The sequence below is a fragment of the Panicum virgatum genome, chromosome 3N, assembly GCF_016808335.1.
Source record: "Panicum virgatum strain AP13 chromosome 3N, P.virgatum_v5, whole genome shotgun sequence".
Taxonomy (NCBI): Eukaryota; Viridiplantae; Streptophyta; class Magnoliopsida; order Poales; family Poaceae; genus Panicum; species Panicum virgatum.
Window position 1 is genome coordinate 57,511,646 of NC_053147.1, and position 23,309 is coordinate 57,534,954.

The 23,309-nt window shown below is 47.3% G+C and overlaps 1 protein-coding gene across 4 annotated transcripts; it reads right to left on the minus strand.

The window, feature by feature from the left end:
* Positions 1-1,211: 1,211 nt before the first annotated feature.
* Positions 1,212-3,522, minus strand: LOC120666291. Of its 4 annotated transcripts, none has more exons than XM_039946110.1 (3): positions 2,798-3,522; positions 2,505-2,619; positions 1,212-1,847 (listed from the first exon to the last, which is right to left on the minus strand). In XM_039946110.1, exons 1-3 carry the CDS (start codon positions 2,849-2,851, stop codon positions 1,726-1,728), a joined length of 291 nt encoding a protein of 96 aa, XP_039802044.1. In that variant the 5' UTR covers positions 2,852-3,522; the 3' UTR covers positions 1,212-1,725. The 4 variants fall into 4 exon arrangements, with proteins under 4 accessions (XP_039802044.1, XP_039802041.1, XP_039802043.1 ...); XM_039946108.1 differs by having other exon boundaries at positions 1,222-1,646; positions 2,798-3,521; XM_039946107.1 differs by lacking the exon at positions 2,505-2,619 and having other exon boundaries at positions 1,212-1,646.
* Between the last annotated feature and the right edge of the window lie 19,787 nt (positions 3,523-23,309).

Genomic DNA, 23,309 nt, shown 5'->3' on the forward strand with positions numbered 1-23,309 from the left:
CCTCCTCTTGGACATCATATGGAGGTGGGAGTCGTAGTGGTGCCGCCCTGTTCTGATGAGCCAGAGCCCGATGAGCGCACGTGAGCAGGTCCCGATGAGCGCACGTGAGATGGGCAGCCTGGATTCATACTACAGATTGTAATTGTACATCATATCCAAATAAACAATTTTAAACAGTCTATGTTGTTGGAAGAAAATTGTTTAGTAAGGCAAGATCCTAAGAGCACGAATTGGAGCGTGTTAAAGGATGAAAATGGCAAGCTTATTTTTCAAGTTAGCACTTTAGTAATATTTTTTAAGAAAATAAAATATAGACATATATGCAACATGTTACATATGTACTCACCATGTTATATATTTTTGTGGGCGCCTCCACGAGACCATACCAACTTTAGTTTGAACAACTAATTAAATAATAATTAGCCAAAAAAAATACGTGCATGCATTTAAGACTAAAACCTAGTGGATAGGCTCTACCATAAAGAATCTAGCTCCGTTCACAACACCTTGGTGGCATTAAGGATGTACAGATGTTTCTTCTCTTAGTTTAATGGACAATGCTATGCAGAATCTCCGCCGTGCAGTTTTAAATACTTAACTCCATTATCTAAGTTTTTATTAGCTTATAGTTATATCTAATAGTATGATATTTTCAGACAAATCTACATATGACTTTTACTCTTACAAACTAACTTATTGGTATGCAGAGTTTTCTAAGTTGAGCTAGATTTAATTCAAGTAAACTAGAAAATTAGAGGGGGGGGGGGGGGGGTATATGCCCCCATTGAATGCCAACTCTGGAGTGAAAAGTTTTGTTATAGGAAGAGCGTCTAAACTTGAGTGTATGGGATATTTATTTTTCTTATTTGTATCGAATCGTGTTTTTATTATTTCTATATCTTGTTTGTGGTCATTTTCCTTCTTCAAAACTTACTAGGTGTAATGCCCGTGCGTTGCTACGGGAGTTAAAAATTTTAATACAATAAGAGGGATGTGGAAAAAAACATGAAAATTGTATGCTTGTTTTTATGTAGAATCTTCTACCGAATATATGTCAGCGAAGACATGGGCACCTATCTTCCAAATTTGCCATTTTGTATGTACTTCTAGCAAATCAGTAGAAGTGCAATTATACATAGTGTAAAATAACATGGGATGTAAGGTGTGCATAAGAACCTAATAAGGTGCACATGTAGAACAATGCATTCACCTTGCAAAAGGTTTCGTCGACCAAAGACATTGCCCAGCTTCATTAGAAAGCTTAACAGAGTTTACACAAGGCCGAAACCTGTTGGGGTTGCCAACTTCACAGCGTACAGTTTAGAGTACGAACGAGCAGCTCTACACATCAAGGGAAAGAAATGAAGGATCACCTCTACTAAGCACAACCCTAAACACATGGTGGAGAGATAAAAAGAGAGCACTGCCACAATAGAATGAAACAAAACAGCAGCTAACGCCAAAATAATTGCAATTTTGGCAGAATCTTGTTAATGATTATTCTAACACGTGGTTTGTCCATCTGAAGCAAACCACATGAAGTGACATCCTGTGATTCAGGAATATCATCATCTTGTGCACCGTCACCAAGGGAAACTCACCAGCTTTGAGTTAAACACCATGTCGTTTCTTGTCTTCCACAACACCTACATTACCCATGCAGAAACAAAAAGATGCAGAGCTCTTGATCTCGTTGATTTGTCTCTCAACAATTCATCAAAAGCATCAGCAGTACAGGTTAGGGTCATCTGCAGACTTCGCAAATTCAAATAGCATCCCAGGGATGTGAGACAGAGTTGGGTCCACCATTCCAAAATCCAGCTCCCTGATCAGCTTCAGGATCCTACCTGCCTTACACAGACCCGGAGGCAATGATTGTTGTTTAGCTGTGGAAGAGCTAATATTTTAAAAAAATGCAAATGCCACCCTTCAAGTCACCTAGAATTGCATATTAACAACCCCCCCCCCCCCCAACAACTAAAATAGCTGATCTTTACCATCCTACTAGTCTAATCCTTTTGCAAAGAGCACCCTTGGTGTTCTAATTTAGCATATGTGCTATGATACAACCTTGCATTGTGTAGTCCATTAAATCAAATGTGTTGGTGTAATAGCTTTCTTCACGAATCTGACCAAAAGAGAAGTCTTTTGGGTCCTAGCTAATACGTGCTTAAACTCTAGGCTGGGCACATATAAGCTAGGGAAATATGCGTGCAGGGCATCTAAGCAACAAGCCTGTAAATGCAATTGGATGTGACTTTTACAAGATTATAATAACAAATTGTTGGCCAAAAACTTAAGAAGGAGAATCATCGTACTCCTTCCTTTTGTTTCAAATTATAGGTCGTTTTGAGAAATCTAACTAGACATAACGTATGTGCAGATACATTGTAAAAACTGTGTATCTAAGCGACCTATAATTTGGAATGGGAGGAGTAGATAATAATGAGGTATTGCCCGGCGCCGGGGGGAGGGGGGGGGGGGGGGTTGTCCGGGGGTGTTACCGCGCTTGACGAGTGCTTCATGGTAATCTTCCAAGGCATCATCAAATTTCTTGAAATAAGAGGGGACCCGATCTGTATTTTTTTGGTTGAATACCTTACGAACAACTACATCCTCCTACAAGTAAGGAGAACGCATGGGCCAAATTAATGGACGCTAGAGGCGGCATTTATCAATGGTGTTATTTGGGATGGTCATAGAAAATCTAATAAACTGTATGTCTATTTCTGAAGCGGCAATAACTTATATATATAATATATCTCTCAGCACGCAGATGCAACGATGTCTCTGTTACCTGGAGAAACATTTTGTCGTCGAGATGCTGGTACTCGTGCATGACCCAGTCCATCTTGGTGCCGTTGTGATCGTAAAACTCCAGGCCAGGGTCCTCCTAACCCCTTGGTAGGACGGCGACCTGGAGGCCGAGGACGAGACTTCTCGTCCTCCCTTGGAGCGGATCGCGATGAACTCATCTTCTTTTTCTTCCCAGTACCCAGAATGTGTCCGCAGGCTCGACCTCCTCGTCTCCTTCGGCATGGCGAATTCCGGCGAGAGATTCCATGGGTCAACCTCGGCGAGGCCGGCGTTGGCCTTCAGCCTGCGGTAGGCGTAGGCCTTGCGACGCAGCTCCCACTGCCCGCTACGCATGTCCTCCATCACCTGCTTGATGGGCCAGCTCCTCCTGCGGAGGCTTCTGAGGCGCACCTCCTCCACCGCGTCGTCGTTGGTCATCCGAAGCTTGGCAGCGGCGTCATCGGTTTCCATCGAGACCGAGCTGAATGAGTTGGGCTTGGGCTGGGGGCTAATCTTGGGTGGAAATAAAAGCCACGCCGGGAGGGTAGGAGTAGGACGCCGGAAGGCGGAGGGAAGTTTGATTTGGATCCGGGAGCTTCTCTTTCTTGGGGTTAGGGACGGCCGGCGCTGGAGGGGGAAAGGGGGAAAGCGTTGGTGGAGGCGGCGCGGCGACAGAGGGAGGAAGCTTGCTTAACTGGATGGGCAAGCTCGAGACTCTGAGAACCACAGGTTAGGGTGGCAGACCTTTTTATCGTGGCCTGGCTGCTGGCGGCTTGTGCCGCGTCGGGCTCACCCCCCAGCCCGGCACCGCGGGCTCTGCTTGCCCGCCCGGCTGACCCCACACCCTACTCAGCAGCCTTTCTTTTTTCTTTTCTTTTAAAGAATTAGCCTCAGCAGCCAGCTATTTGCCACAAATATTTTAATAGCAGGCTGTAGCGGTGCTATATCGGCACTATATCGGCACTATACTGGTTTTCATGGAGCTGCCGCTATGACTATTGCAAAATAACATGCTATAGTGAGCTATATAGCAGCGCTAATAGTGTTTTGAGGACCCGGCGCTAAATTCTATAGCCCGCTATTTAAAGCATTGATTTAGCTGCTTCACTATCCTAGCCTCCAAGCCCTAGGCACCATTCTCCTGGGATTACTAAAACTTTTCTTCTTATCTTCCTTGGTAAATTGATATGCGATGCAATTCGTGCACTAGTAGATCTTTAAACCCGAGTGGATCAATTAATAGCACCACGGGTAAAAAACTGCATAAGCAATCTACAGTAGGTAGGCAGGTTCCGAGACTGTTTGGTTGGTGCCTATACTTATTCCCTCAGTCCACAAAAGAATGCAACTCTCGCTTTCTAATAAGTCAAACAGTTTCAAGTTTGACCAAATTTATATAAAAAAATTGCTAACATTTATATCTTTAAATAGATTTAGTATTATTACATGATTATTTGATGATACTTATTTTGTAACATAAATATCAATATTATTTTGTATAAATTTGGTTAAATTTGAAACTACTTGACTTTTTGGGGAGTAAGAATTGCATTCAATTTTGGATGGACGGAGTAATCCTGATGTATGTTTGGCAAAGAGCATGCGGCTTAATACAAAATGTGGTCCGCAATAAAACAAAATTTGGTATGCCGTTGGTGAAAGATCCCCTCCGGAGGTACCACAGCTGACGAAATTTGTGCATTAGGGCTCTTTGTTGGATCTCGTGCAAAAGGAAGACCGTGTTAGTTGCTGAAGGTAGAAGAGAACTCAAGACGTATGAGCCGTTCGATCTCAACACGAGCATAGCTAGCACTTACTTTTTTTATAAAAAAAAGGTTACATGGCTTGGTTATTGGCACTTCTCTGGTTGTTTTGTTTCAGAAAATATAATAGTCAAGAATAACCTAAGGTAGAAATTCATGAGCTAGGGTTACCACATAAGGGAACTGCATGCTCTCATGCCGTGCTGAGCAATAGGTTCTGGTGGCTCGGGAACCCATGACCATGTTTATTTTCTCAACTGATCTTTCATCCCTATTGACCCAAATAATGTGTTTATAGTTGACACACTAAAATGGAACAATATGCTAACCAATGGTCGAAAATTAATTACTTTCCTTTCTATATTATCTTGTCGACTTCCCATAGTAGGCTACAGTTTCCACACTTGAGAGATCAGCACCTTTGAGACCTTTTTCACATCAAGAGCGTCTATTCCAGATGCCGGCACACAAAAACTCTACGGTATAGATCATCCAAGATTGCTTATACTCTTAGTTCAATATAGAATTCATTTGCAACTTTCTTGATGTCGGATTGTTATTCCAGCTAGTCCACCAGGGGTGTACCCGGCGGTAGAATTTCAGGATGGGGATCTCAGGACCAAGAGCTCGATGGTAACACGAAGACGCAGGGACTTAGATAGGTTCGGGCCGCGATGTGCATAATACCCTACGTCCTGTGTTCGGGGTTGTATTAGGGTTTGTGGAATGCTGAGAAAAAGAAGAGGTCTCTATGGGTCTTCCTACGCCTCCTTTATATAGACTAGGAGTCGTAGGGGTACAAGGAAGGTATGCTCGGGTTGTTTTACAAAGAAGGAGGTCGGTTAAGATCCCTAGATATCCGGGCTTTTAGCTGGAGCCTCTCATCCTGATCTACTGAAGATCCTTTCCGCGCACAGCCGATTCCTGCACGCCGAGTAGTCGTAGCCGAGTCACCGAGTAGGGTAGTCTCCCGGGTTCGGGGACCCCACTCGGCAGGGAGGTAGATAGATCTACCTCCGTCAAGCCCCCGAGCGCTGGAGGGCCGAGTTTGAACCTTGTCGTACTGAACGAAGTCCTTCAGTGCTCATTATAAATGTTCGTCGTTGTTGTAGATCCAGAACGGGATGCGCCCCTGGGCGCACCCGTTGGGTGTAGCCCCCGAGCCTCGGAAGATTTTGGAGAAGCATTTCGAGGGTCAAAGAACTAATCTTTAACTATTGTCAGTCCGAATGCCTGAGCACTAAGCAAACTTTTTTGTTACACCGATCCCCCAAGGGTACCGGTCCTTAGCTACCTCGAGATAGCCGTAACATGTGAATCCAACTCGGTTCCCTGACCCTGAAGCCCTGGTTTGAGTCACTGAGACTTTCTGAGTGGTTCCGGCGTCCGAGTCCTGAGGCCCTGGCTGGGTCATGGAGACACGCCGGGTCGTAAGTGGCGCCCAGCCCCCGAGCAGGGTCGCTGGCGGAGTCACGGAGACGCACCGAGTAGTAACGGCGTCCGAGCCCTGAGGCCCTGGCTGGGTCATAGAGACACGCCAGGTCGTAAGTGGCACCCAGACCCCGAGCAGGGTCGCTGGTGGAGTCACGGAGACGCGCCGAGTAGTAACGGCGTCCGAGCCCTGAGGCCCTAGCTGGGTCACGGAGACACACCGAGTAGTCACGGCGTTCGGGCCCTGAGGCCCTGGCTGGGTCACAGAGACACGCCGGGTCGTAAGTGACGCCTAGCCACCGAGCAGGGTCACTGGCGGAGTCACAGAGATGCGCTGAGTAGTAACGGCATCCGAGCCCTGAGGCCCTAGCTGGGTCGCGGAGACACGCTGGGTCGTAAGTGGCGCCCAGCCCCCGAGCAGGGTCGCTGGTGGAGTCACGGAGACGTGCCGAGTAGTAACGGCGTCCGAGCCCTGAGGCCCTAGCTGGGTCACGGAGACACGCCGAGTAGTCACGGTGTTCGAGCCCTGAGGCCCTAGCTGGGTCATGGAGACACGCCGGGTCGTAAGTGGCGCCCAGCCCCCGAGCAGTGTCGCTGGCGGAGTCACGGAGATGCGCCGAGTAGTAACGGCGTCCGAGCCCTGAGGCCCTGGCTGGGTCGCGGAGACACGTCGGGTCGTAAGTGGTGCCCAGCCCCCGAGCAGGGTCGTTGGCGGAGTCACGGAGACGCGCCGAGTAGTAACGGCGTCCGAGCCCTGAGGCCCTGGCTGGGTCACAGACACACGCCGAGTAGTCATGGCGTTCGGGCCCGGAGGCCCTGGCTGGGTCACGGAGACACGCCGGGTCGTAAATGGTGCCCAGCCCCCGAGCAGGGTCGCTGGCGGAGTCGCGGAGACGCACCGAGTAGTAACGGCGTCCGAACCCTGAGGCCCTAGCTGGGTCACGGAGACACTCCGAGTAGTATCAGGAATATTCGGAGCATATTCGCATTACGGTAAAAATCCAACCGTTATCTCCCCACACAGATCTGACTCGCCTGACAGAGGTGCGGGGCTATCAGGGGCAACGGTAAAAAGGAAGTTACCGTTTATCTTGCTCAGTCCGCCGTAAGATTCCCGGCCCGATCTGGTCCGGCCGTTGATTTCGGATCTGCCCGTTGTGCAGGCTCTTATATTTAAACAGAGGTCACGGCACGGAGTAGCCACCCTGTTTCCGAGCGCTCCAGATTTTTCCGCCGCCTTGCCAACTCGGCGAGTTTCCAAAGCTCTCGGCTCCCTTGCTCCTCGCAATTTCCGCCCCTCTCCCGAGCTTCGCTGCCATCTCCATGGCCGCCACTCCTGCTGCGTCATCATCCTCGACCTCGGGAGCACCAGAGATGCTCCGCCGCCATCGTCGTCTTGGCAGAAGTGTACGCTCCAGAAGAGCGACATCCAGGATGTGGTGGAGCGCGGAATCCTCCCGGAGAAGCAGATCTTCGGGTGGCGGTGCTGCTACGGGGAGTTCTCGTCAGAGGACAAAGACCAGATGGTCGTGTTCAAGTCCTTCTATGAGAAGGGCTTCGCGCTGCCCGCGAAGGTCTTCTTCCGTGGGCTTCTTCACTTCTACGGGCTCGATGTAACACATCTCAAGCCCAACTCGATCGCCCAAATCGCCATCTTCATCCACCTCTACAATTGGTACTTGGGGATCGCTCCCCACTTCAACTTGTGGCGGGCTCTATACCGCCTCAAGGGGCACCCGTCCAACATTCGCCGGAACATTGTGGGCGGGGCCACCTTCTCGCTGCACCAGGGGAGCATCTACCCTGACTCCGAGCTCCGCGACACCAACAAGGGGTGGGCGCGGGAATGGTTCGTGGTGTCAAACCTGGCGCCCTGCCTCCCGGCGCGCACCGGCCGCGCGTCGGAGTACAAGGCGCGCAGATGGAGCACCTCCTCAAGGAGATCGCCGACTTGTCGGCGGAAGGGCTGACAGGGGCCATGGTGGCCCTCTCCTTCTGCAAGTAGCTCACACAGCCGATCCAGGAGAGGGTCCACCCGGCCTTCAAGTACTGGGGTCGTCAGGACCCAACCCGGGGACAGGAGCGCAAGGTCCCCCGGGAAGAGATCGCGAACCGGGTCACCCGCATCATGGCGGGCCAGATCCGGGACAAGGGCTGCCCAAAAGCCCTCTGCCTGAAGCGGCCGACCGACGCCATAAGTCTTCTCGAATCTTCCGAGTTGTTTCCTCTATTTTTGCTCTGTTTTTCCGACTGCACCCGTTGGGTTGTGACACAACTCGGATTTCCTACAGGCCAAGGTCTTAGAGTACTGGTCCCCCGCTCCTCTGCCTGAGGGGGACCCTACCAAGGATGCCACCGCCCCCGTCGAGCTGCGCCAGCCGATGGAGGAGGAGATAGAGTTCTCCTCCGACTCCTCCGTGGGGAGCGAGTCGGAGGTGGAGATCACCGGAGCCTCGGGGCCGCCATCGTCGGCCGCCCCGAGGAGGAAGTCGCGCCGCGTCGTGAAGAAGATCCCGTTGTCGAAGGCGGGGTTGACGGCGGCGTAGAGGACGCTGAGGAGCTCGACCCCCAAGGGTATGGGCAAGGTCCGGGGAGCATCGGCTCCCCTGGCTACTGCTGCAGTGGGGTTGTCGGCAGGCCGGCCCCCAAGCCGTGAAAGAAGCGGCCCAGGGACTGGGCCAACTGCGCGGGAAAGTGACATCCCCGTGTCCCAGTTCTGGGACTGAGCCAGCCGCGCCGCTAAAGCTCAAATTCGCGCTGCGCCGGAGCGGCGGGTAAGTTTCTTGATCTGTGTAGTGATTCTTGCTTGATTTTTCTTTCCTGGAGCTGTGCTAAGCGCCTTTTTCGTTGATGTAGGAGGGCATCGCTCAGCGGCACTAAGAGGAAGGCGGAGGGGTCGTCCACCGAGGGCGGCTCCAGTGATGCTGCGCTGCTAACCTCACCGCGGGCGAGTCCGGCGAAGAGCCGCGCCTGCCGCGAGGAGGAGAAGAAGGAGGAGGAGGAGGAGGCCAACAACCGGATCTCTTCTCTCCAAGATGTGGAGATGCAGGACCCACCCCATGACGGAGGGGCGGCACAGGTGGTGGTCGAGGCCCGCGAGGTCCCAGCCATTGAGGTGGCGAGGGCCGAGGAGGTCCCGGCCATCAAGGCGGAGAGGACCCAGGCCGAACCCTCCGAGGGAGCCAGGACCCCACCGGTGAAGGAGGAGGCCGAGGAGGACAAAGATGAGGAGGGAGACGGCACTATCTCCGGCAAGCTCGTGACGTCCACCAAGCTCGCCCATGGTTTGGTCGAGGTAAGTCTCCTACCTCGCTCTTAGTGTGGCTGACTTGTTCTTGTATATGTAGCCTTGTAACTACGTCTGCTAATGGGGTTGAACCCACCCCAAATCCGCCCCTAGCCATATTTCAAGAGCCCTAACTACTACCCGCTCCGACCCACCCCATCGGCCCAATGCCCCAACCCGAAATCACGACGGAAGATGATATGTGACTTACGCGCTGATCTAGTACCATAGCGCCCCAACCCGTCCCAACCCGTCTGTGTTGTCAACCCAACCCGCTCCAATCATTTCATAGTGTCACCCATTTCCACCCATTCAATAGTACCCGTATTAAAACCCACCCAAAAAACACGTTAAGCCCCGCCCCATTAGCAGGAGTACTTGTAACGCCGAGTTGTTCTCCAGGCTCTGGTGGGGCTGTCAGACCAGGCCGCCTAGAAGCTGGCCGAGGGGAGCACTGCCATCGGCCGGGTGGCGGAGCTCGAGGCCAGGGTGGCCGAGCTGGAGGCACAGGGCCGCCGGTTGGAGGTCGAGAGGGTGAAGGCCGAGGAAGCTCTGCGCAAGGAGAAGCGCGGTAAGGAGCCGGATCAATGTCTGCCGGGTCATTTTTTCACTATTTTGCCTCTAACTTGCGTTTTGTTTAGAGCTAGAGGCCTGCACCAAGGCGAACGAGGAGCTACAGAAGCTCCGGGAGGTGACTGAGGCCCGGGAGGCCGCCACCGAGGAGAAGCTTCACCTGGAGCAGCAGGTTCGACGAGGTGCGATTCAAAAATCATATGGCTGTTTGTTGTTTGTCGTTCTTGTGGCTTGGGCTGACCCAGCCGAGTGCTTTTCTGCAGAAGCGGAGGGCCAGGCGGCGCAGGGCTGGGCAACACTGGATCGCCTGAGCAGGCTGCTGGAGGCTCTGCTTGGGGCGTTCGAGCTCGAGGGTGTGGCGGCGGCCGAGAGCCTATCTGAGAGGCTGGAGGCGTCCCATGGCCGACTAGAGGCCTTCATCAAGGGAGCAGCCAGGGATGCTGTACAGCACACACTAGGACTGGTGAAGTCCCATCTCCCGGAGGCGGATCTGGATCCGGTGGGGGACGGCATCCCTAAAGACTGTTCCGTGGCAGATTGGGAGGCCAACCACGCCGCTGTCCTGGAGATCGCCGAGCGCGTCGTGGCCGAGCTGTAGGCTGCCGGTCTCCAGGAATTTCTGTTGTTTATTTTGCTGCAAGAAGAGTTGGTCAGGATGGACCGACTTAGAAACAATATTTATGTAAATAATGTTTATTTTTATTTGCTTTTAAGTTATGCCCACGGTCCGAGTTCTTTTCTGAATTTGCCGAGTAGGTGGAAGGCGGACTCTGAGCCCTTTTTGATAGCGCTTGAGAGCTGATCATCAATGTGCGCGGTGAATTAGGGTGACACATAGTGGCTCCAGAACGTACTCGGCTGTGTTCATTAAGAGCGGGTCGGGTTGTTCTTATCCGACTGGTCGGACTCCGAGTGGGGGCTGGCTGGGTGGCCAAGACACAGCCCCCGAGCTTGTTGAGAATGACTCGATAAAGAACGAAAGCAAGTAAAATGTAATGTATAAAATGCGACAAACTTTATTAAATGAGTAGATGGGTACATAGCTTTGCATTTTCTATGTTTCTACAGATAGAAGCGGCGTAGGTGCTCGATATTCCATGGGTTGCCCACGTCTGTACCGTCTTGCCTTTGTAGGTGGTAGGTTCTAGGAACCACTATCCCACTGACGACAAAGGGCCCTTCCCATGGGGAAGACAGCTTATGAGAGCCTATTGTCGACTGGATTCGTCGTAGAACCAGGTCGCCGATGTTGAAGTCTCGTTCGTGGATGTTGCGATCATGATAGCGCCAGAGCTGCTGCTCATATCTCGCATGTCGTATGGAGGCCGTCAGGCGGTGCTCCTCTGCCGAGTCGATGTCAGTGCATCGAGTCAATTCGGCTTCGTTTTTGTCATAGTTCTGGATGTGCGGAGCACCAAAAGCTATGTCCAATGGCAAGATTGCTTCAGAACCGTACACCATGAAGAATGGCAAATAGCCGGTAACCAGCTTCTCTGTGTGTGAAACCCCCAGACTACTCTGGGTAGTTCTTGGAGCCACTTTGCACCGTATTTTTTGATCGGATCGAAAATTCTGGCCTTGAGCCCCTGGAGGATCAAGCCATTGGCCTTTTTGACTTGGCCATTACACCTGGGGTGCGCTACGGAGGCGTAGTAGACGTCGATGTAGCTCTCTTGGCAGTAGTCCCAGAACTCGGAGCCTGTGAACGAGGTACCCAGATCGGTAATGATCCGATTGGGCACTCTGAAACGGTGTGATATCTCCTCGATGAACTCGGCTGCCTTGGCTGCTGTAGTGGTTGTCACTGGCTTGACTTCGATCCATTTTGTGAACTTGTCGATCGCCACGAATATGTGGTTGTATCCACCAAAGGTCGTCTTTAAGGGTCCCACCGAGTCGAGTCAAGCCCTGAGGCCCTGGCTGGGCGCAGATCTATGAATCCGTTAATAACAATCCGACACTTGATCTCCAATTATTAGCAAGATGTTTCTTTCATTTTTACTCTTCAAGATTCATAGCGACTACAATGCTAGAATAATTGAATTAGGATTTCAGAGTCCAAGCAGATCACTAACACTATCATCTATGTATTCTAATTCTTTGGTCAGGACTCAGGAGATAATCCTATTGCTTTGATGAAGGAAGAAGAAAAAGGCAACTTACACAACAAACTCAAGCATCCATCGCTTTCACAGGTGAAAGATTTAAATATGCAGAAGATTAATCAATCTTTACCACTTACCAGCCGTTGTAAATGCAGAAAATAATTGAATCTTTACCGGCGGCTGAAGGTGGTCGATCGGCTCCCCATCCGCACGCGACGAGGATGTGGCCAGCATGTTCGGGATGGGTGATCGTGGCGGCATCATCGGCCGGCCGGGGCTCTGCAAGGCGGGGAAGGTGGGATTGTTATGACTACGTCAACATGAAGAAGACGCGTGCTATTCAAGAAAGCGTAAAGTAGCGTGTGGCACATTGTATTGGCAAGTGGGCCTTTGGTCGGGGTGGCGTGTCTACGTGAGTTGCTTATAAGTAGAGCCGAGAGGGCATGGGTGGCAACAGAATCATTATCTAAATTTTGAGAGGAAAAGAGGAAGTTAACCTCTGCTCCACCTCGTTTCTCGATTCGTATCAGTGTTTATCTGACGTCGGTGATTTCTATCGACTAAGGGTGTAACATTTAGTATCAGAGCTTCATCTCTAAAGTTGGACAGTATGTCAGCGAAACAACTCTGGAAGAGTTGCAAAGGAAATGACATATGGGTTTATGCTATTGTCAATTTTGTTCCAACCCAACAACTGAAGGACCTACCTGAAACCATTCAGTGTTTGTTACACCAGTACAACTGATATTTTCAGTGATCCAAAGGTTCTTCCCCCCACCAGAGCATATGATCATGCCATACACTACAAGAAATGTGGTGATCTGTGACGAAAATTTCATGATGTTTTAAAAAAGTGTCACAATCGCACACAATCCATGACGATTTCCTGATTTTCGTCATAGATCCGAAGGTATGGGCCCTTGGCCCAAAACTTAGTGACGTTTTATTGAATTTGTCATAATCGAGCCCACAGAACAATGACGTTTCAGCATTAATGTCACAAAAATCGTCATAGTTATTCTGACTATTGTATGTTTTGGCATTCAACATTTTTATACATGGTGGGTTTGAGTCGACCACAACTAACCACCAGGCCCCCTCCTTAGTTGTGCCATGGTTCATTATTTAATTTTAGTTACATTCAAATCATGTTGGAAATATGCGTATTATTCTATTACCATATTTTAGTTTGAGGCATATTTCATAAACAATAAATTAGAAGTTGTCTATTACATGTAAAAGTTATATTGGGATCTACAAGATTGTTAGTTTTGCATTTTACTTCACAGTGTGGTCTTAATTAGTTATTTAAAAAGAGCAAAAATATTTTCACATATGAGATTCGAAACCTAGTCTCAAATCTCAAAGATATAAAAAAATGACTTACCAATGAGCTATGCCCTCATTCATGTATGCTAGGCGTTACTTTTTTTAGTTAAATTATTAGTATTTACTTCACAATGTTGTCTTAATTAGTTATTTAAGAAGATCAAAACCTTTTTCACATATGAGAATCGAAATCTAGTCTCAAATCTCAAAAATATAAAAATATGACTTAGTTATATTGGGATCTATAAGATTGTTAGTTTTGCATTTTACTTCACAATGTGGTCTTAATTAGTTATTTAAAAAGAGCAAAAAATATTTTCACATATGAGATTGGAAACCTAGTCTCAAATCTCAAAGATATAAAAAAATGACTTACCAATGAGCTATGCCCTCATTCATGTATGCTAGGCGTTACTTTTTTTAGTTAAATTATTAGTATTTACTTCACAATGTTGTCTTAATTAGGTATTTAAGAAGATCAAAATCTTTTCCACATATGAGAATCGAAATCTAGTCTCAAATCTCAAAAATATAAAAAATATGACTTACGAATGAGCTAGCTTTAAAAGAAAAAAAAATTGGCGCACCTAAGGGGGAGGAGAGGGGGTTCGAACTATGGTCCTTGGGTTAAGGAGAGGTGCCACTTTTCCATTACGCTACAGCATTGTTTGATTTTCCATGTAAGGTATTACATGTTTTATACAGAGATACACCATGTTTTAATTCCAACAAAAATAGAGGCGCAATGGAGCATAGAGGATTCGAACACGGGTTATACATCCATAAAATGATTCTACGATAATTTACAGAATTTTTGCAGAAGTTTTAGGTATTATTAGGATTATTTTGTAACAAGGGGGAAAGTAGAGGCTTGAATTATCCCAAGCAAACATTTGAAATTTTCATCTGTTTTTAGGATACAAGCAATAACAGAACATATATACCTAAACAATATTTTTGAGAATTTTTTTATTATTATTTGAGGTACATATAGCTCAAATTCTAAATAATTTCAATAAACTCACAGAAAATCATTTAATCTATTAAAAATGGTAAATGAATTAGAAAATTATTGAAACTTCTACAAAATAGCTTGTACATAGTGTACTATATATAAAAAATCTATTTGAATATATAAGATGGTTATTTTTATGCATTAGTTCATAATGGTGCAATAAATAGAAAAATAAAAAAATGTTAAACAGACCAGAAATGAAACAAGGCCCAAATAGTCTGACTAGCCCAATTGTTGGTGACCGTCCATTATCGATCCAGTGGCTCTGATTGCAGCACCATGGTATAAAAGGATACACAAACCCTAGTCCATCCCGTCACACCCTCAGCCTGCTCAAATCCGCCTCCACCTCGCACTGCATCTCGCTCCCCCGTCCCCTCACCACCGCCATGCCCGTGGAAGGCTTCACCAAGTCGGTGGCGGTGGCGGCGTCGCGGGTCTGCAATTAAAAGCTAAGATGGATGCAAAACATGGGCTCATGCTTGAAACATGGATTTGCTTGAAGCTACTTTTTTTTCAGAATTGTGCGATTTTGTGAGATTAATTAGTTATACTGATTTCATGCTAAATAGAAAGACTTTGATGTTTTATGCATGTGATGAGATGTCTGTGGGCTGGTTTATATATTGATTTGGGCTGAGATGCTAATTGATCTACTGCAAAAATGGGCTGCTTTTAAATGGGCTAGATGTACAATCAGTCATGCAATATTTCATGAGCAGAAACTCTTGGGCCATATGCAAATGGGCCCAAATTGACCCAATTGCTTGATGCCACTTCATCGTCCACATCAGCATCCATGTGGCACCATGTCATCACCACTTTCCACGTCATTGCCATGTTACCAGCCATGTCATCTATGTATGACGTGGTAATTGAATCCGTGATGATGTTTGTGACGTTTATTTTCGTCATAGAAATTGGGTTTGGGTTGGGTTTCGGGGGCCCGGGGACATTTTCATGACGCTTTTAAAATGTCATGGATCAAGCAATCTGTGACAAAATTTTAAGAAACGTCACGAGGTGTAATCTATGACGCTCAATACATGACACAATTTGAGATCGTCATAGATACTGTTTTATGACAGTTTTTTAGTGATCTGTGACGAAATTTAATCGTCATGTATCAACAGATTTTTTGTAGTGATACCTCTACAACCTAATGTTGTGCCAATCAATTGCAAACCCTACAAATATTCTCCACACCATAAAACTGAAATTGAAAGGTAGGTTAAGGAGTTATTAGAAGCTGGTTTGATTACTTACAATACAAGTCCATTTGCCTCACCTGTTTTACTGGTACAAAAGAAGGATGGGAGTTGGAGATTTTGTGTGGACTATCGAAGACTCAATGCTCTCACAATTAAGAATAAATTTTCAATGCCTATTATAGAGGAAATTTTGGATGAGTTGGAGGGCTCCAAATATTTCACCAAATTGGACATGAAATCTGGGTATCACCATGTGAGGATGTTGCTAGACGATGAGTATAAAACTGCATTCAAGACCCATCAGGATCACTACCAATTGCAGGTGATGCCATTCGGACTCACAAATGCCCCTTCTACTTTTCAATGCATTATAAATGAAGTGTTGAAGCCATTTCTCAGGAAATTTGTCCTAGTATTTCTAGATGACATTCTCATATACAATCCTTCTATCCAAGCTCATGAGGAGCATGTACAATAGGTGTTTGAAGTGCTAAGAAACCATAAAATTTTCTTGAAACCCAGCAAATGCTCTTTTGCTCAACACAATTTGGAATACTTGGGTCACATTATCTCAAGAAATGGGGTGGCCACATATCCGGCAAAGACCACAGCAATGTAACAATGGCCAAGACCAACTTCACTCACTAAATTGAGAGGGTTTTTGGGACTCACAGGATACTACAGAAAGTTTGTTTTCACAATATGGAGTGATAGCCAAACCATTAACTCAACTATTGCAAACTAACAAACAGTTTTAGTGGACAGATCAAGTTGAGAAGGCATTTTTGGCCTTGAAGTCTGCTATGATGTCTACCCCAGTGTTAGCTTTGCCTAATTTCAAGGAACAATTTGTGCTTGAGACCGACGCTTGTGATGGAGGCATTGGTGCTGTCTTGATGCAGAAAGAACAACATGTGGCTTTTCTAAGTAAGACATTGGGAGACAAACATAAACAAATGTCCAAATATGAAAAGGAATTTCGTGCACTATTGATGGTAGTAGAAAAGTGGAGGCAGTATCTCCAAGAACAAGAGTTTATTATAAGAACTAATCACAAGTCCTTGGCATACCGGAATGAGCAAAATCTCCATTCTGATATGCAAAGAAAAGCCATGGCCAGACTGATGGGGCTCAAATTCAAAATTGTGTATAAAAAAGGGAAAGATAATGCAGCAGCAGATGCCTTGTCCAGGGTGGCACATCTTATGTCACCGCAAATAGTGTCAGAGGTACAACCATTGTGGGTGCAAGAGGTGTTGAACTCCTATACTGCTGATTCACAAGCTCAGATTCTTCTGACACAGCTAGCAATACAAACTCCTAACACAGCAGGCTATAGTTTGGATAATGGTCTCAACAAGTACAATGGGAAATTATGGATTGGTCGCAATTCAGCCCTGCAGACCAAGATTATTGCTGCTTTTCATTCATCAGCAATTGGTGGGCATTCAGGGACTGCTGCCACATATCAAAGGGTCAAGCAAACATTTTATTGTAAAGGGATCAAGCAACATGTGGAATCCTTTGTGAAGCAGTGTGAGATATGTCAGAAATCCAAACATCCGCACACTCATCCTGCAGGGAAACTACAACCTCTCCAAATTCCTGCGAGTGCATGGCAAGGACTGCCTATGGATTTTATAGAAGGATTGCCAAAGTCTGACAGTTGCGAGGTGATCATGGTGGTGGTGGATAGACTGACTAAATATGCTTATTTTTTGCCTCTAAAACACCCATACACAGCCATGGGAGTTGCTCGAGTATTTCTGGATAACATAGTTACAAACTTCATGGTTCATCACAGTGCATTGTATCTGACAGAGATAAAATTTTCTTGAGAACTTTTTGGAAAGAATTGTTCAGGTTGTATGGGGTGAAACTTTCATTCAGTACAGCTTACCATCCACAGAGTGATGGACAAACTGAAAGAATTAATCAGTGTTTGGAGATGCACTTACAGTGTGCTGTTCATGACTCCCCAAAACAATGGAAACAATGGTTACCTCTACCTGAGTTGTGGTATAATTCATCTTACCATACTGCATTGGGGTGTTCTCCTTTTAAAGCTCTTTATGCATATGACCCCAACTTAGGTCTGGCACCCCTGGAATCCCAAGTAGTGCACTAGCCTGTGCAAGATATGGTGCAGGATAGAGAAATTCACATGCAGCCCTTGAAACAACACCTTCTCCATGCTCAGTCCAGAATGAAACTACAGGCTGACAAGCAGCGATCTGACCTTCAGTTTCAGCCAGGAGAGAAAGTCTTGCTCAAGCTGCAGCCCTATGTTCAGACATCCGTGGCTAATCGACCTTATCCAAAGCTTGCTTTCAAATATTATGGCCCTTATACAGTGTTGGAGAGAGTGGGACCTGTAGCATATCGACTACAGTTACCTGAAGGCAGATTGATCCATCCAGTTTTCCATATCTCTCAACTCAAGTACTTTCATGCAGATTATTCACCTGTGTATAGTGACCTACCAAAGGTCAGGGATCTCTCCATTGTTGATGCAGTACCAGAGGCGATCCTGGAGCGCCGCATGGTGAAGAAGGGCAATGTGGTCGTTCCTCAAGCTCTGTTCGCCTAAACGGCCGTTTAGTCCGTTTAAACAGCGTTTAAATGGTAAACAGAGGTCACCCGTGTCGTTTAGGCCCTAAATGGTGAATTAAACGGTTCGACCGTTTAAACCCATTTAAACCGTTAAAATCCGTCTAAATCGTCTAAACAGAGTCGAGTTAATCATGATTTAATGAGCTAAATGATCATTTAATTCACAATTAGTCAATAGGAGGATTACAACTACCACAATCAATACCGAACCAAGTATAACCATAAGTATTTGAAATGTTGTGGGATTTAGATTTCTTCCAAAAAGATTATTTAGCAGAATAGTTACTTTTTACATGTGCACATATGTAGATTTTCTAGTATATTTGACATTTACATACATAAATATGCATATTTTAACGTTAATATGCCAAACCGTTTATACTGTTTAACTCTGTTTAAACACTGTTTAAACGGTCTAAACACTAAATAAAGGGTGACCGACTGTTTACCGTATAACGTTTAGGAAAACATTGTCCTCAAGTTAAGGTCAAGTGGATACAGTTGCCGGAAGATGCTGCTACCTGGGAAGATTTTTATGTGCTGCGCGAGAGGTTCCACAATCTCTTGGCTGGGGTCAAGCAAGTTCTTCGGCAGAGGGAGATATTATGACTACGTCAACATGAAGAAGAAGTGTGCTATTCAAGAAAGCATAAAGTAGCGTGAGTGTGGCACATTGTACTGGCAAGTGGGACTTTGGTCGGGGTTGCGTGTCGTGCGTGAGTTGCTTATAGGTAGAGCCGAGAGGGCATGGGTGGTAACATAATCATTATCTAAATATTCAGAGGAAAAGAGGCAGTTGACCCCTGCTCCACCTCATTTCTCGATTCGTATCAGTGTTTGTCTCACGTCGGTGATTTCTATCGACTAAGGGTGTAACAGGGATGTAGGGGAGGGAGCGGGGGGTGGACTGGCGGAGAAAGTGGATCAACACGCGTAGAGGTCGGCGGTTCCACGAGCTGGCCGTCGATCCGAGCGAGTGGAGGGGAATGCACGGGAAGAGGGCGGTGGAGGGGGCAGCGCAGGTCGGCATTCGCAGGATAGCAGGCGGCTAGGACCGTCACAGGGACGTAGGGGGCAGGCGACGTACGGGCACCGTCGGAGGGAGCCGACGGAGGGAGTAGGCAATGGTGCTGGTGCTCCTGCGCCCTGGCGCCCTCGCGCCGTGGGAAGGTACGAGAGGGGCCGCAGCCGCCCTCGAACCGTCGCGCCGGGAGGCGGGAGGGGAGCAGCAGGGCCCGACCCTCATGCCACAGCTCCCTCGAGCGCGCGCCGAAAGAGAAGATTGGATCCACCGCGGCCGGGGATGGTCGGAATCGGTCGGAGATGCAGGGATCCGCCGCAGCCGAGGCCATGCTGCGCCGCCGTAGGGACCGGGATGCGCCGCTGTTGGTGCTAGAGGAAGGGAACCATATCTGTCTCACTCGCGAGGAGGCAGGAGCGGCGAGCCACCGCGGAGAGAGGAGGTGTGCGTGAGGATGCAGTGGCGGCGGCCGGCTGCGAGGGCGTGGTGCGGCGCTTGAGGGGGAACCGTCGAGAGGCGTGGCCGTTAGTGCGGAGAAGGGCTGACACACGGAGGGCGTTCTTTTTAGGTAGTATAGTAGATAGTCAGTTGTTTCAATTCTTTTTTTATTGTTTCAATTGTACATGTACCATCCATTGTTTTGGTTCATTTGCATTTGGGTTTCCTTCAATATTCTCTGTTGCATGCTAGTTTAGAAATTTACTAGTTTTGTTTGCTCAGCCACTCAAATGTTCATCATCACCAGAAAACTGTTATGTGGTATGTTTCTATTGGTCCAAATTCGAGCTGAGACAAAAACGAAAATCACTTTGGTACTGTGCCATCACTCCTTTCTAATTACTCCCTCTATTTTTATTTACATGTCATATTAGATTTATACTAAGTCAAACTTGGCCTACTTTGACAAAATTTATAGAGGATAATAACATTTACAATACCAAATTTGTTTTATTGAATCCACTATGAAGTATATGTTAATAGTGCATATTTTGGTAGCATAGTTGTTACTAAGTTTTTCTATAGTTTTGGTCAAAGTTGGCTAATTTTGACTTAGGACAAACCTAATACGACATGTAAATAAAAATGAAAGAAGTATTTATTGATTATTTCTCTAATGTTTTATTAGCCTCACAAAAATATGATGTATTAGAATAGCCAAATTCAGGGCTTGTACCACCCTATGTTCAACGCCAACTTAGGGCAACTACATTACTACACATCAGAGGTCTTATGTAAGTCCACGTAGGATTTTTGATTAGGGGGTGGAGAATGAACAAGGTAGTTGTTTCGCGAGGCAACCGTTTTACAGACTAAAATTAAGGACTATGAGATCACTTTCTCACCATTCTAAGAGTTGTCGTTGCCATGCAACTCACATTATTTCTTTTTTCTATGAATAAATTATAAAATTATGTATTTATTATAAGACAACAATACATTGTATGTTTACCTGTTACATCATCTTAAGATGTTATGGCAATCCATGAGACTATCTATTGACATAGACTAGACCAATGTTGCCCTTAATGGTCTCACTCGACAGAAAAAAATATATTTCACGGCTCTACAGTCTAATAAAACAGGCTAATCGGCCATACTAGGCCCTTAATCGACCTTTAGGCATTTTATCAGATCGTTGGAGGCTCTTCGCGTTGGGCCAGGCCTCGAATCCAGCAGACGGAGCCCAGATATATTCAGCACGGCAGCTCTCTCTTTTTTTCTTTCACGCAAACACCCCTCGAATTACGCCACGGGTCTGTATTTCGTGTCATAGGTTTCTAGGTTAGGTGGATATAATAATTATAGATTTGCGCCATGGGAGAGGAGCAAATCTGCTGTGTTTTCGTCAAGGATTGTTTTGGCCTTTTGTGTATTATAAGGAGCATGGATGACTGAGGATGCACATAGTTGCAACCACAGGGGAATTGTATGCTTACGGGATCGGGCTTATCAAAGCGGTGGGGGACTGTATCGTATACCTCCATCAGAACGGACTTGTTCATCTGGTGTCCAATACCTCATCCAACAGTGGAGTCTTTTTTTTTATTCTTCTGTTTCTTGCTGTTAAGCATTTTTGCTGGTCCAAGTTTTGACAACTACACAATGAGCTGCAGCATGCAGGGAAAGAAAGTAAAAAACTGTGATTTTAACAATTGGGCAAAAGTCACATCTTTTTTTGTGTGCAGTTTTTGCCCTTCCCTTGCTCTTTCGTTGGTATGGTGTAATGAAGTGATGGAATTGTGCCGTGTCTGCCGCTATCAGAATAACTAGTGGTATTCTTATTATTGAAAGAGTAAAGTGCATGGCCGGTCCTCGAATTTGTGGGACTGTATCATCCCGGTCCCCAAACTCAGAAAGTGTGTCATTCCGGTCCTTAAACTCTATTCGAGTCTCGTATTTGTCCAAATGGATATGGTTCTCTGCCTACGGATATGTAAAATAGAAAATTAGCGAGAAGTTATATGTAAAATCATCCGGACACAAAAATTACACAAATATCTATAACTTTAAAAAGGTTCTTTAGAAAAAAGGCATCTTCTTCCTCTCATCCCATGGCCTCGTCGCCGCCGCGGCCACTGCTGGGTAGCTAGGTGTGGGCAGGCCATCGCCGCGGCCACGTAGGCACGAGGGCGAGCCAGCGTCGTCACCGCCATGCAGGCATGAGCACTCATCGCGGCCGCGCAGGCGCGTGGGTAAGCGGCCGCCGCTTGGGTGCGTAGGTGAGCCGTCGCCGCCTCGCACAGGCACACGCACGCGCACAAGCGAGCACCGCGGGGGTGAGCAGCCACTACCATCGGCACACGGGCAAGCGCCACCGCGGACGGCGAGGAAGACTGCTAGCTGCATCAGGCGCATGCTTAGTGCATGAGGGCAGGCCCCGACAACGTGCTGCTCTACTACACGGCGGTTGCAAAGCGGCTGCAAGGGGCTATCGGGGTGGCATGCCTGCCGGTGCTGCGGGCGCGCGGAGGAGTGGTGGGTCGTGTTCGTGGGGCCCTACGAGCGCTACTCCAATCTGCTTCCACGGTGGCAGAGCCTGGCCGAGGCGCCGACGGGCTCGTCTACCTCACTGCGCTGGGGTTGCCTGAGTATGCCAACCATTCCATGCTGGGATCCTTCCCGGCGTGCAGCAATGTCACTGGTGTTGGCAGCCAAAATTGGTACTGTTGAAGACCGACCGATTTGGTCCTATATAATCCGAATCAGGTTAGATTTGAATTGTAGAGTCTATTTGTAACTTGATTTGAAAGGGTACGTCTTCCTCGGCCTATAAATATAAAAAAGCCACAGCCGATTGAGGTCCTTCTACCCAATCGAATCAATCAATTTACTATTTTTCTATTTTTCTCCAAACCCTAGCTTTTCCAACCTCGTGTTGTTCTTTGCTCGTCTCGACGACGTTCAAGGGCATCTTGGGTGGCCTACCGACCTCAAGACAACCCTAGATCTTCGAGCTCCGACGGGGTCCCTCCCGAGCTTGAGGTTCTAGGTCTCGCTGCGTTTTCTGCATTCAACCGGTCTGACCGGTTGGCGCGACCGGTCTGATCGGTCGCCGGGCTTCGTCGCTGGTGATCTGATCATTGCGATCTGCGTGTTCTAGTGCTTGTGTGTTGACCAGAACTGCGTCAATAACTAGCACGCTCACCAACACCCACACCATCGCACGCCTCCTGCACCAGCACAGCACCGTCGCCGCGCCGCTGCCCATAGCCACATAGGACGATCAGTTGCAGTAGCTAGCCATGGCCATGAGAGAGGTTGGGGATGAGAGATAGAGCTGACATGTGGGATCATACCCGTTTGGATGAATATGAGACCCAAACAGAGTTTAAGGACTACAATGACACATTTTCTTAGTTCGGGGACCGGGATGAGATACCCCTATAAGTTCGAAGACCGGCCATGTACTTTACTCTTATTTAAAACAAGGAGTGTTATTCTTGTACGGCATCTCATGTGTACCACACTGTTAGCTGTTTATCCTGATGCCAGAGATAGCTTTCGTAGCTTTTGCGTTTCTCACTAGCTTAGGTGCTACGTGTTTTATGAAAGGGTTGGGGTCACTTTCAGGTGGTTAATTTGGCTACGGCTGTACACTGCCTCGTGATACTGTGGAAATGATTTTTTTTGGACAAAGTTACACACACATTGAAGCTCGTAGTCGT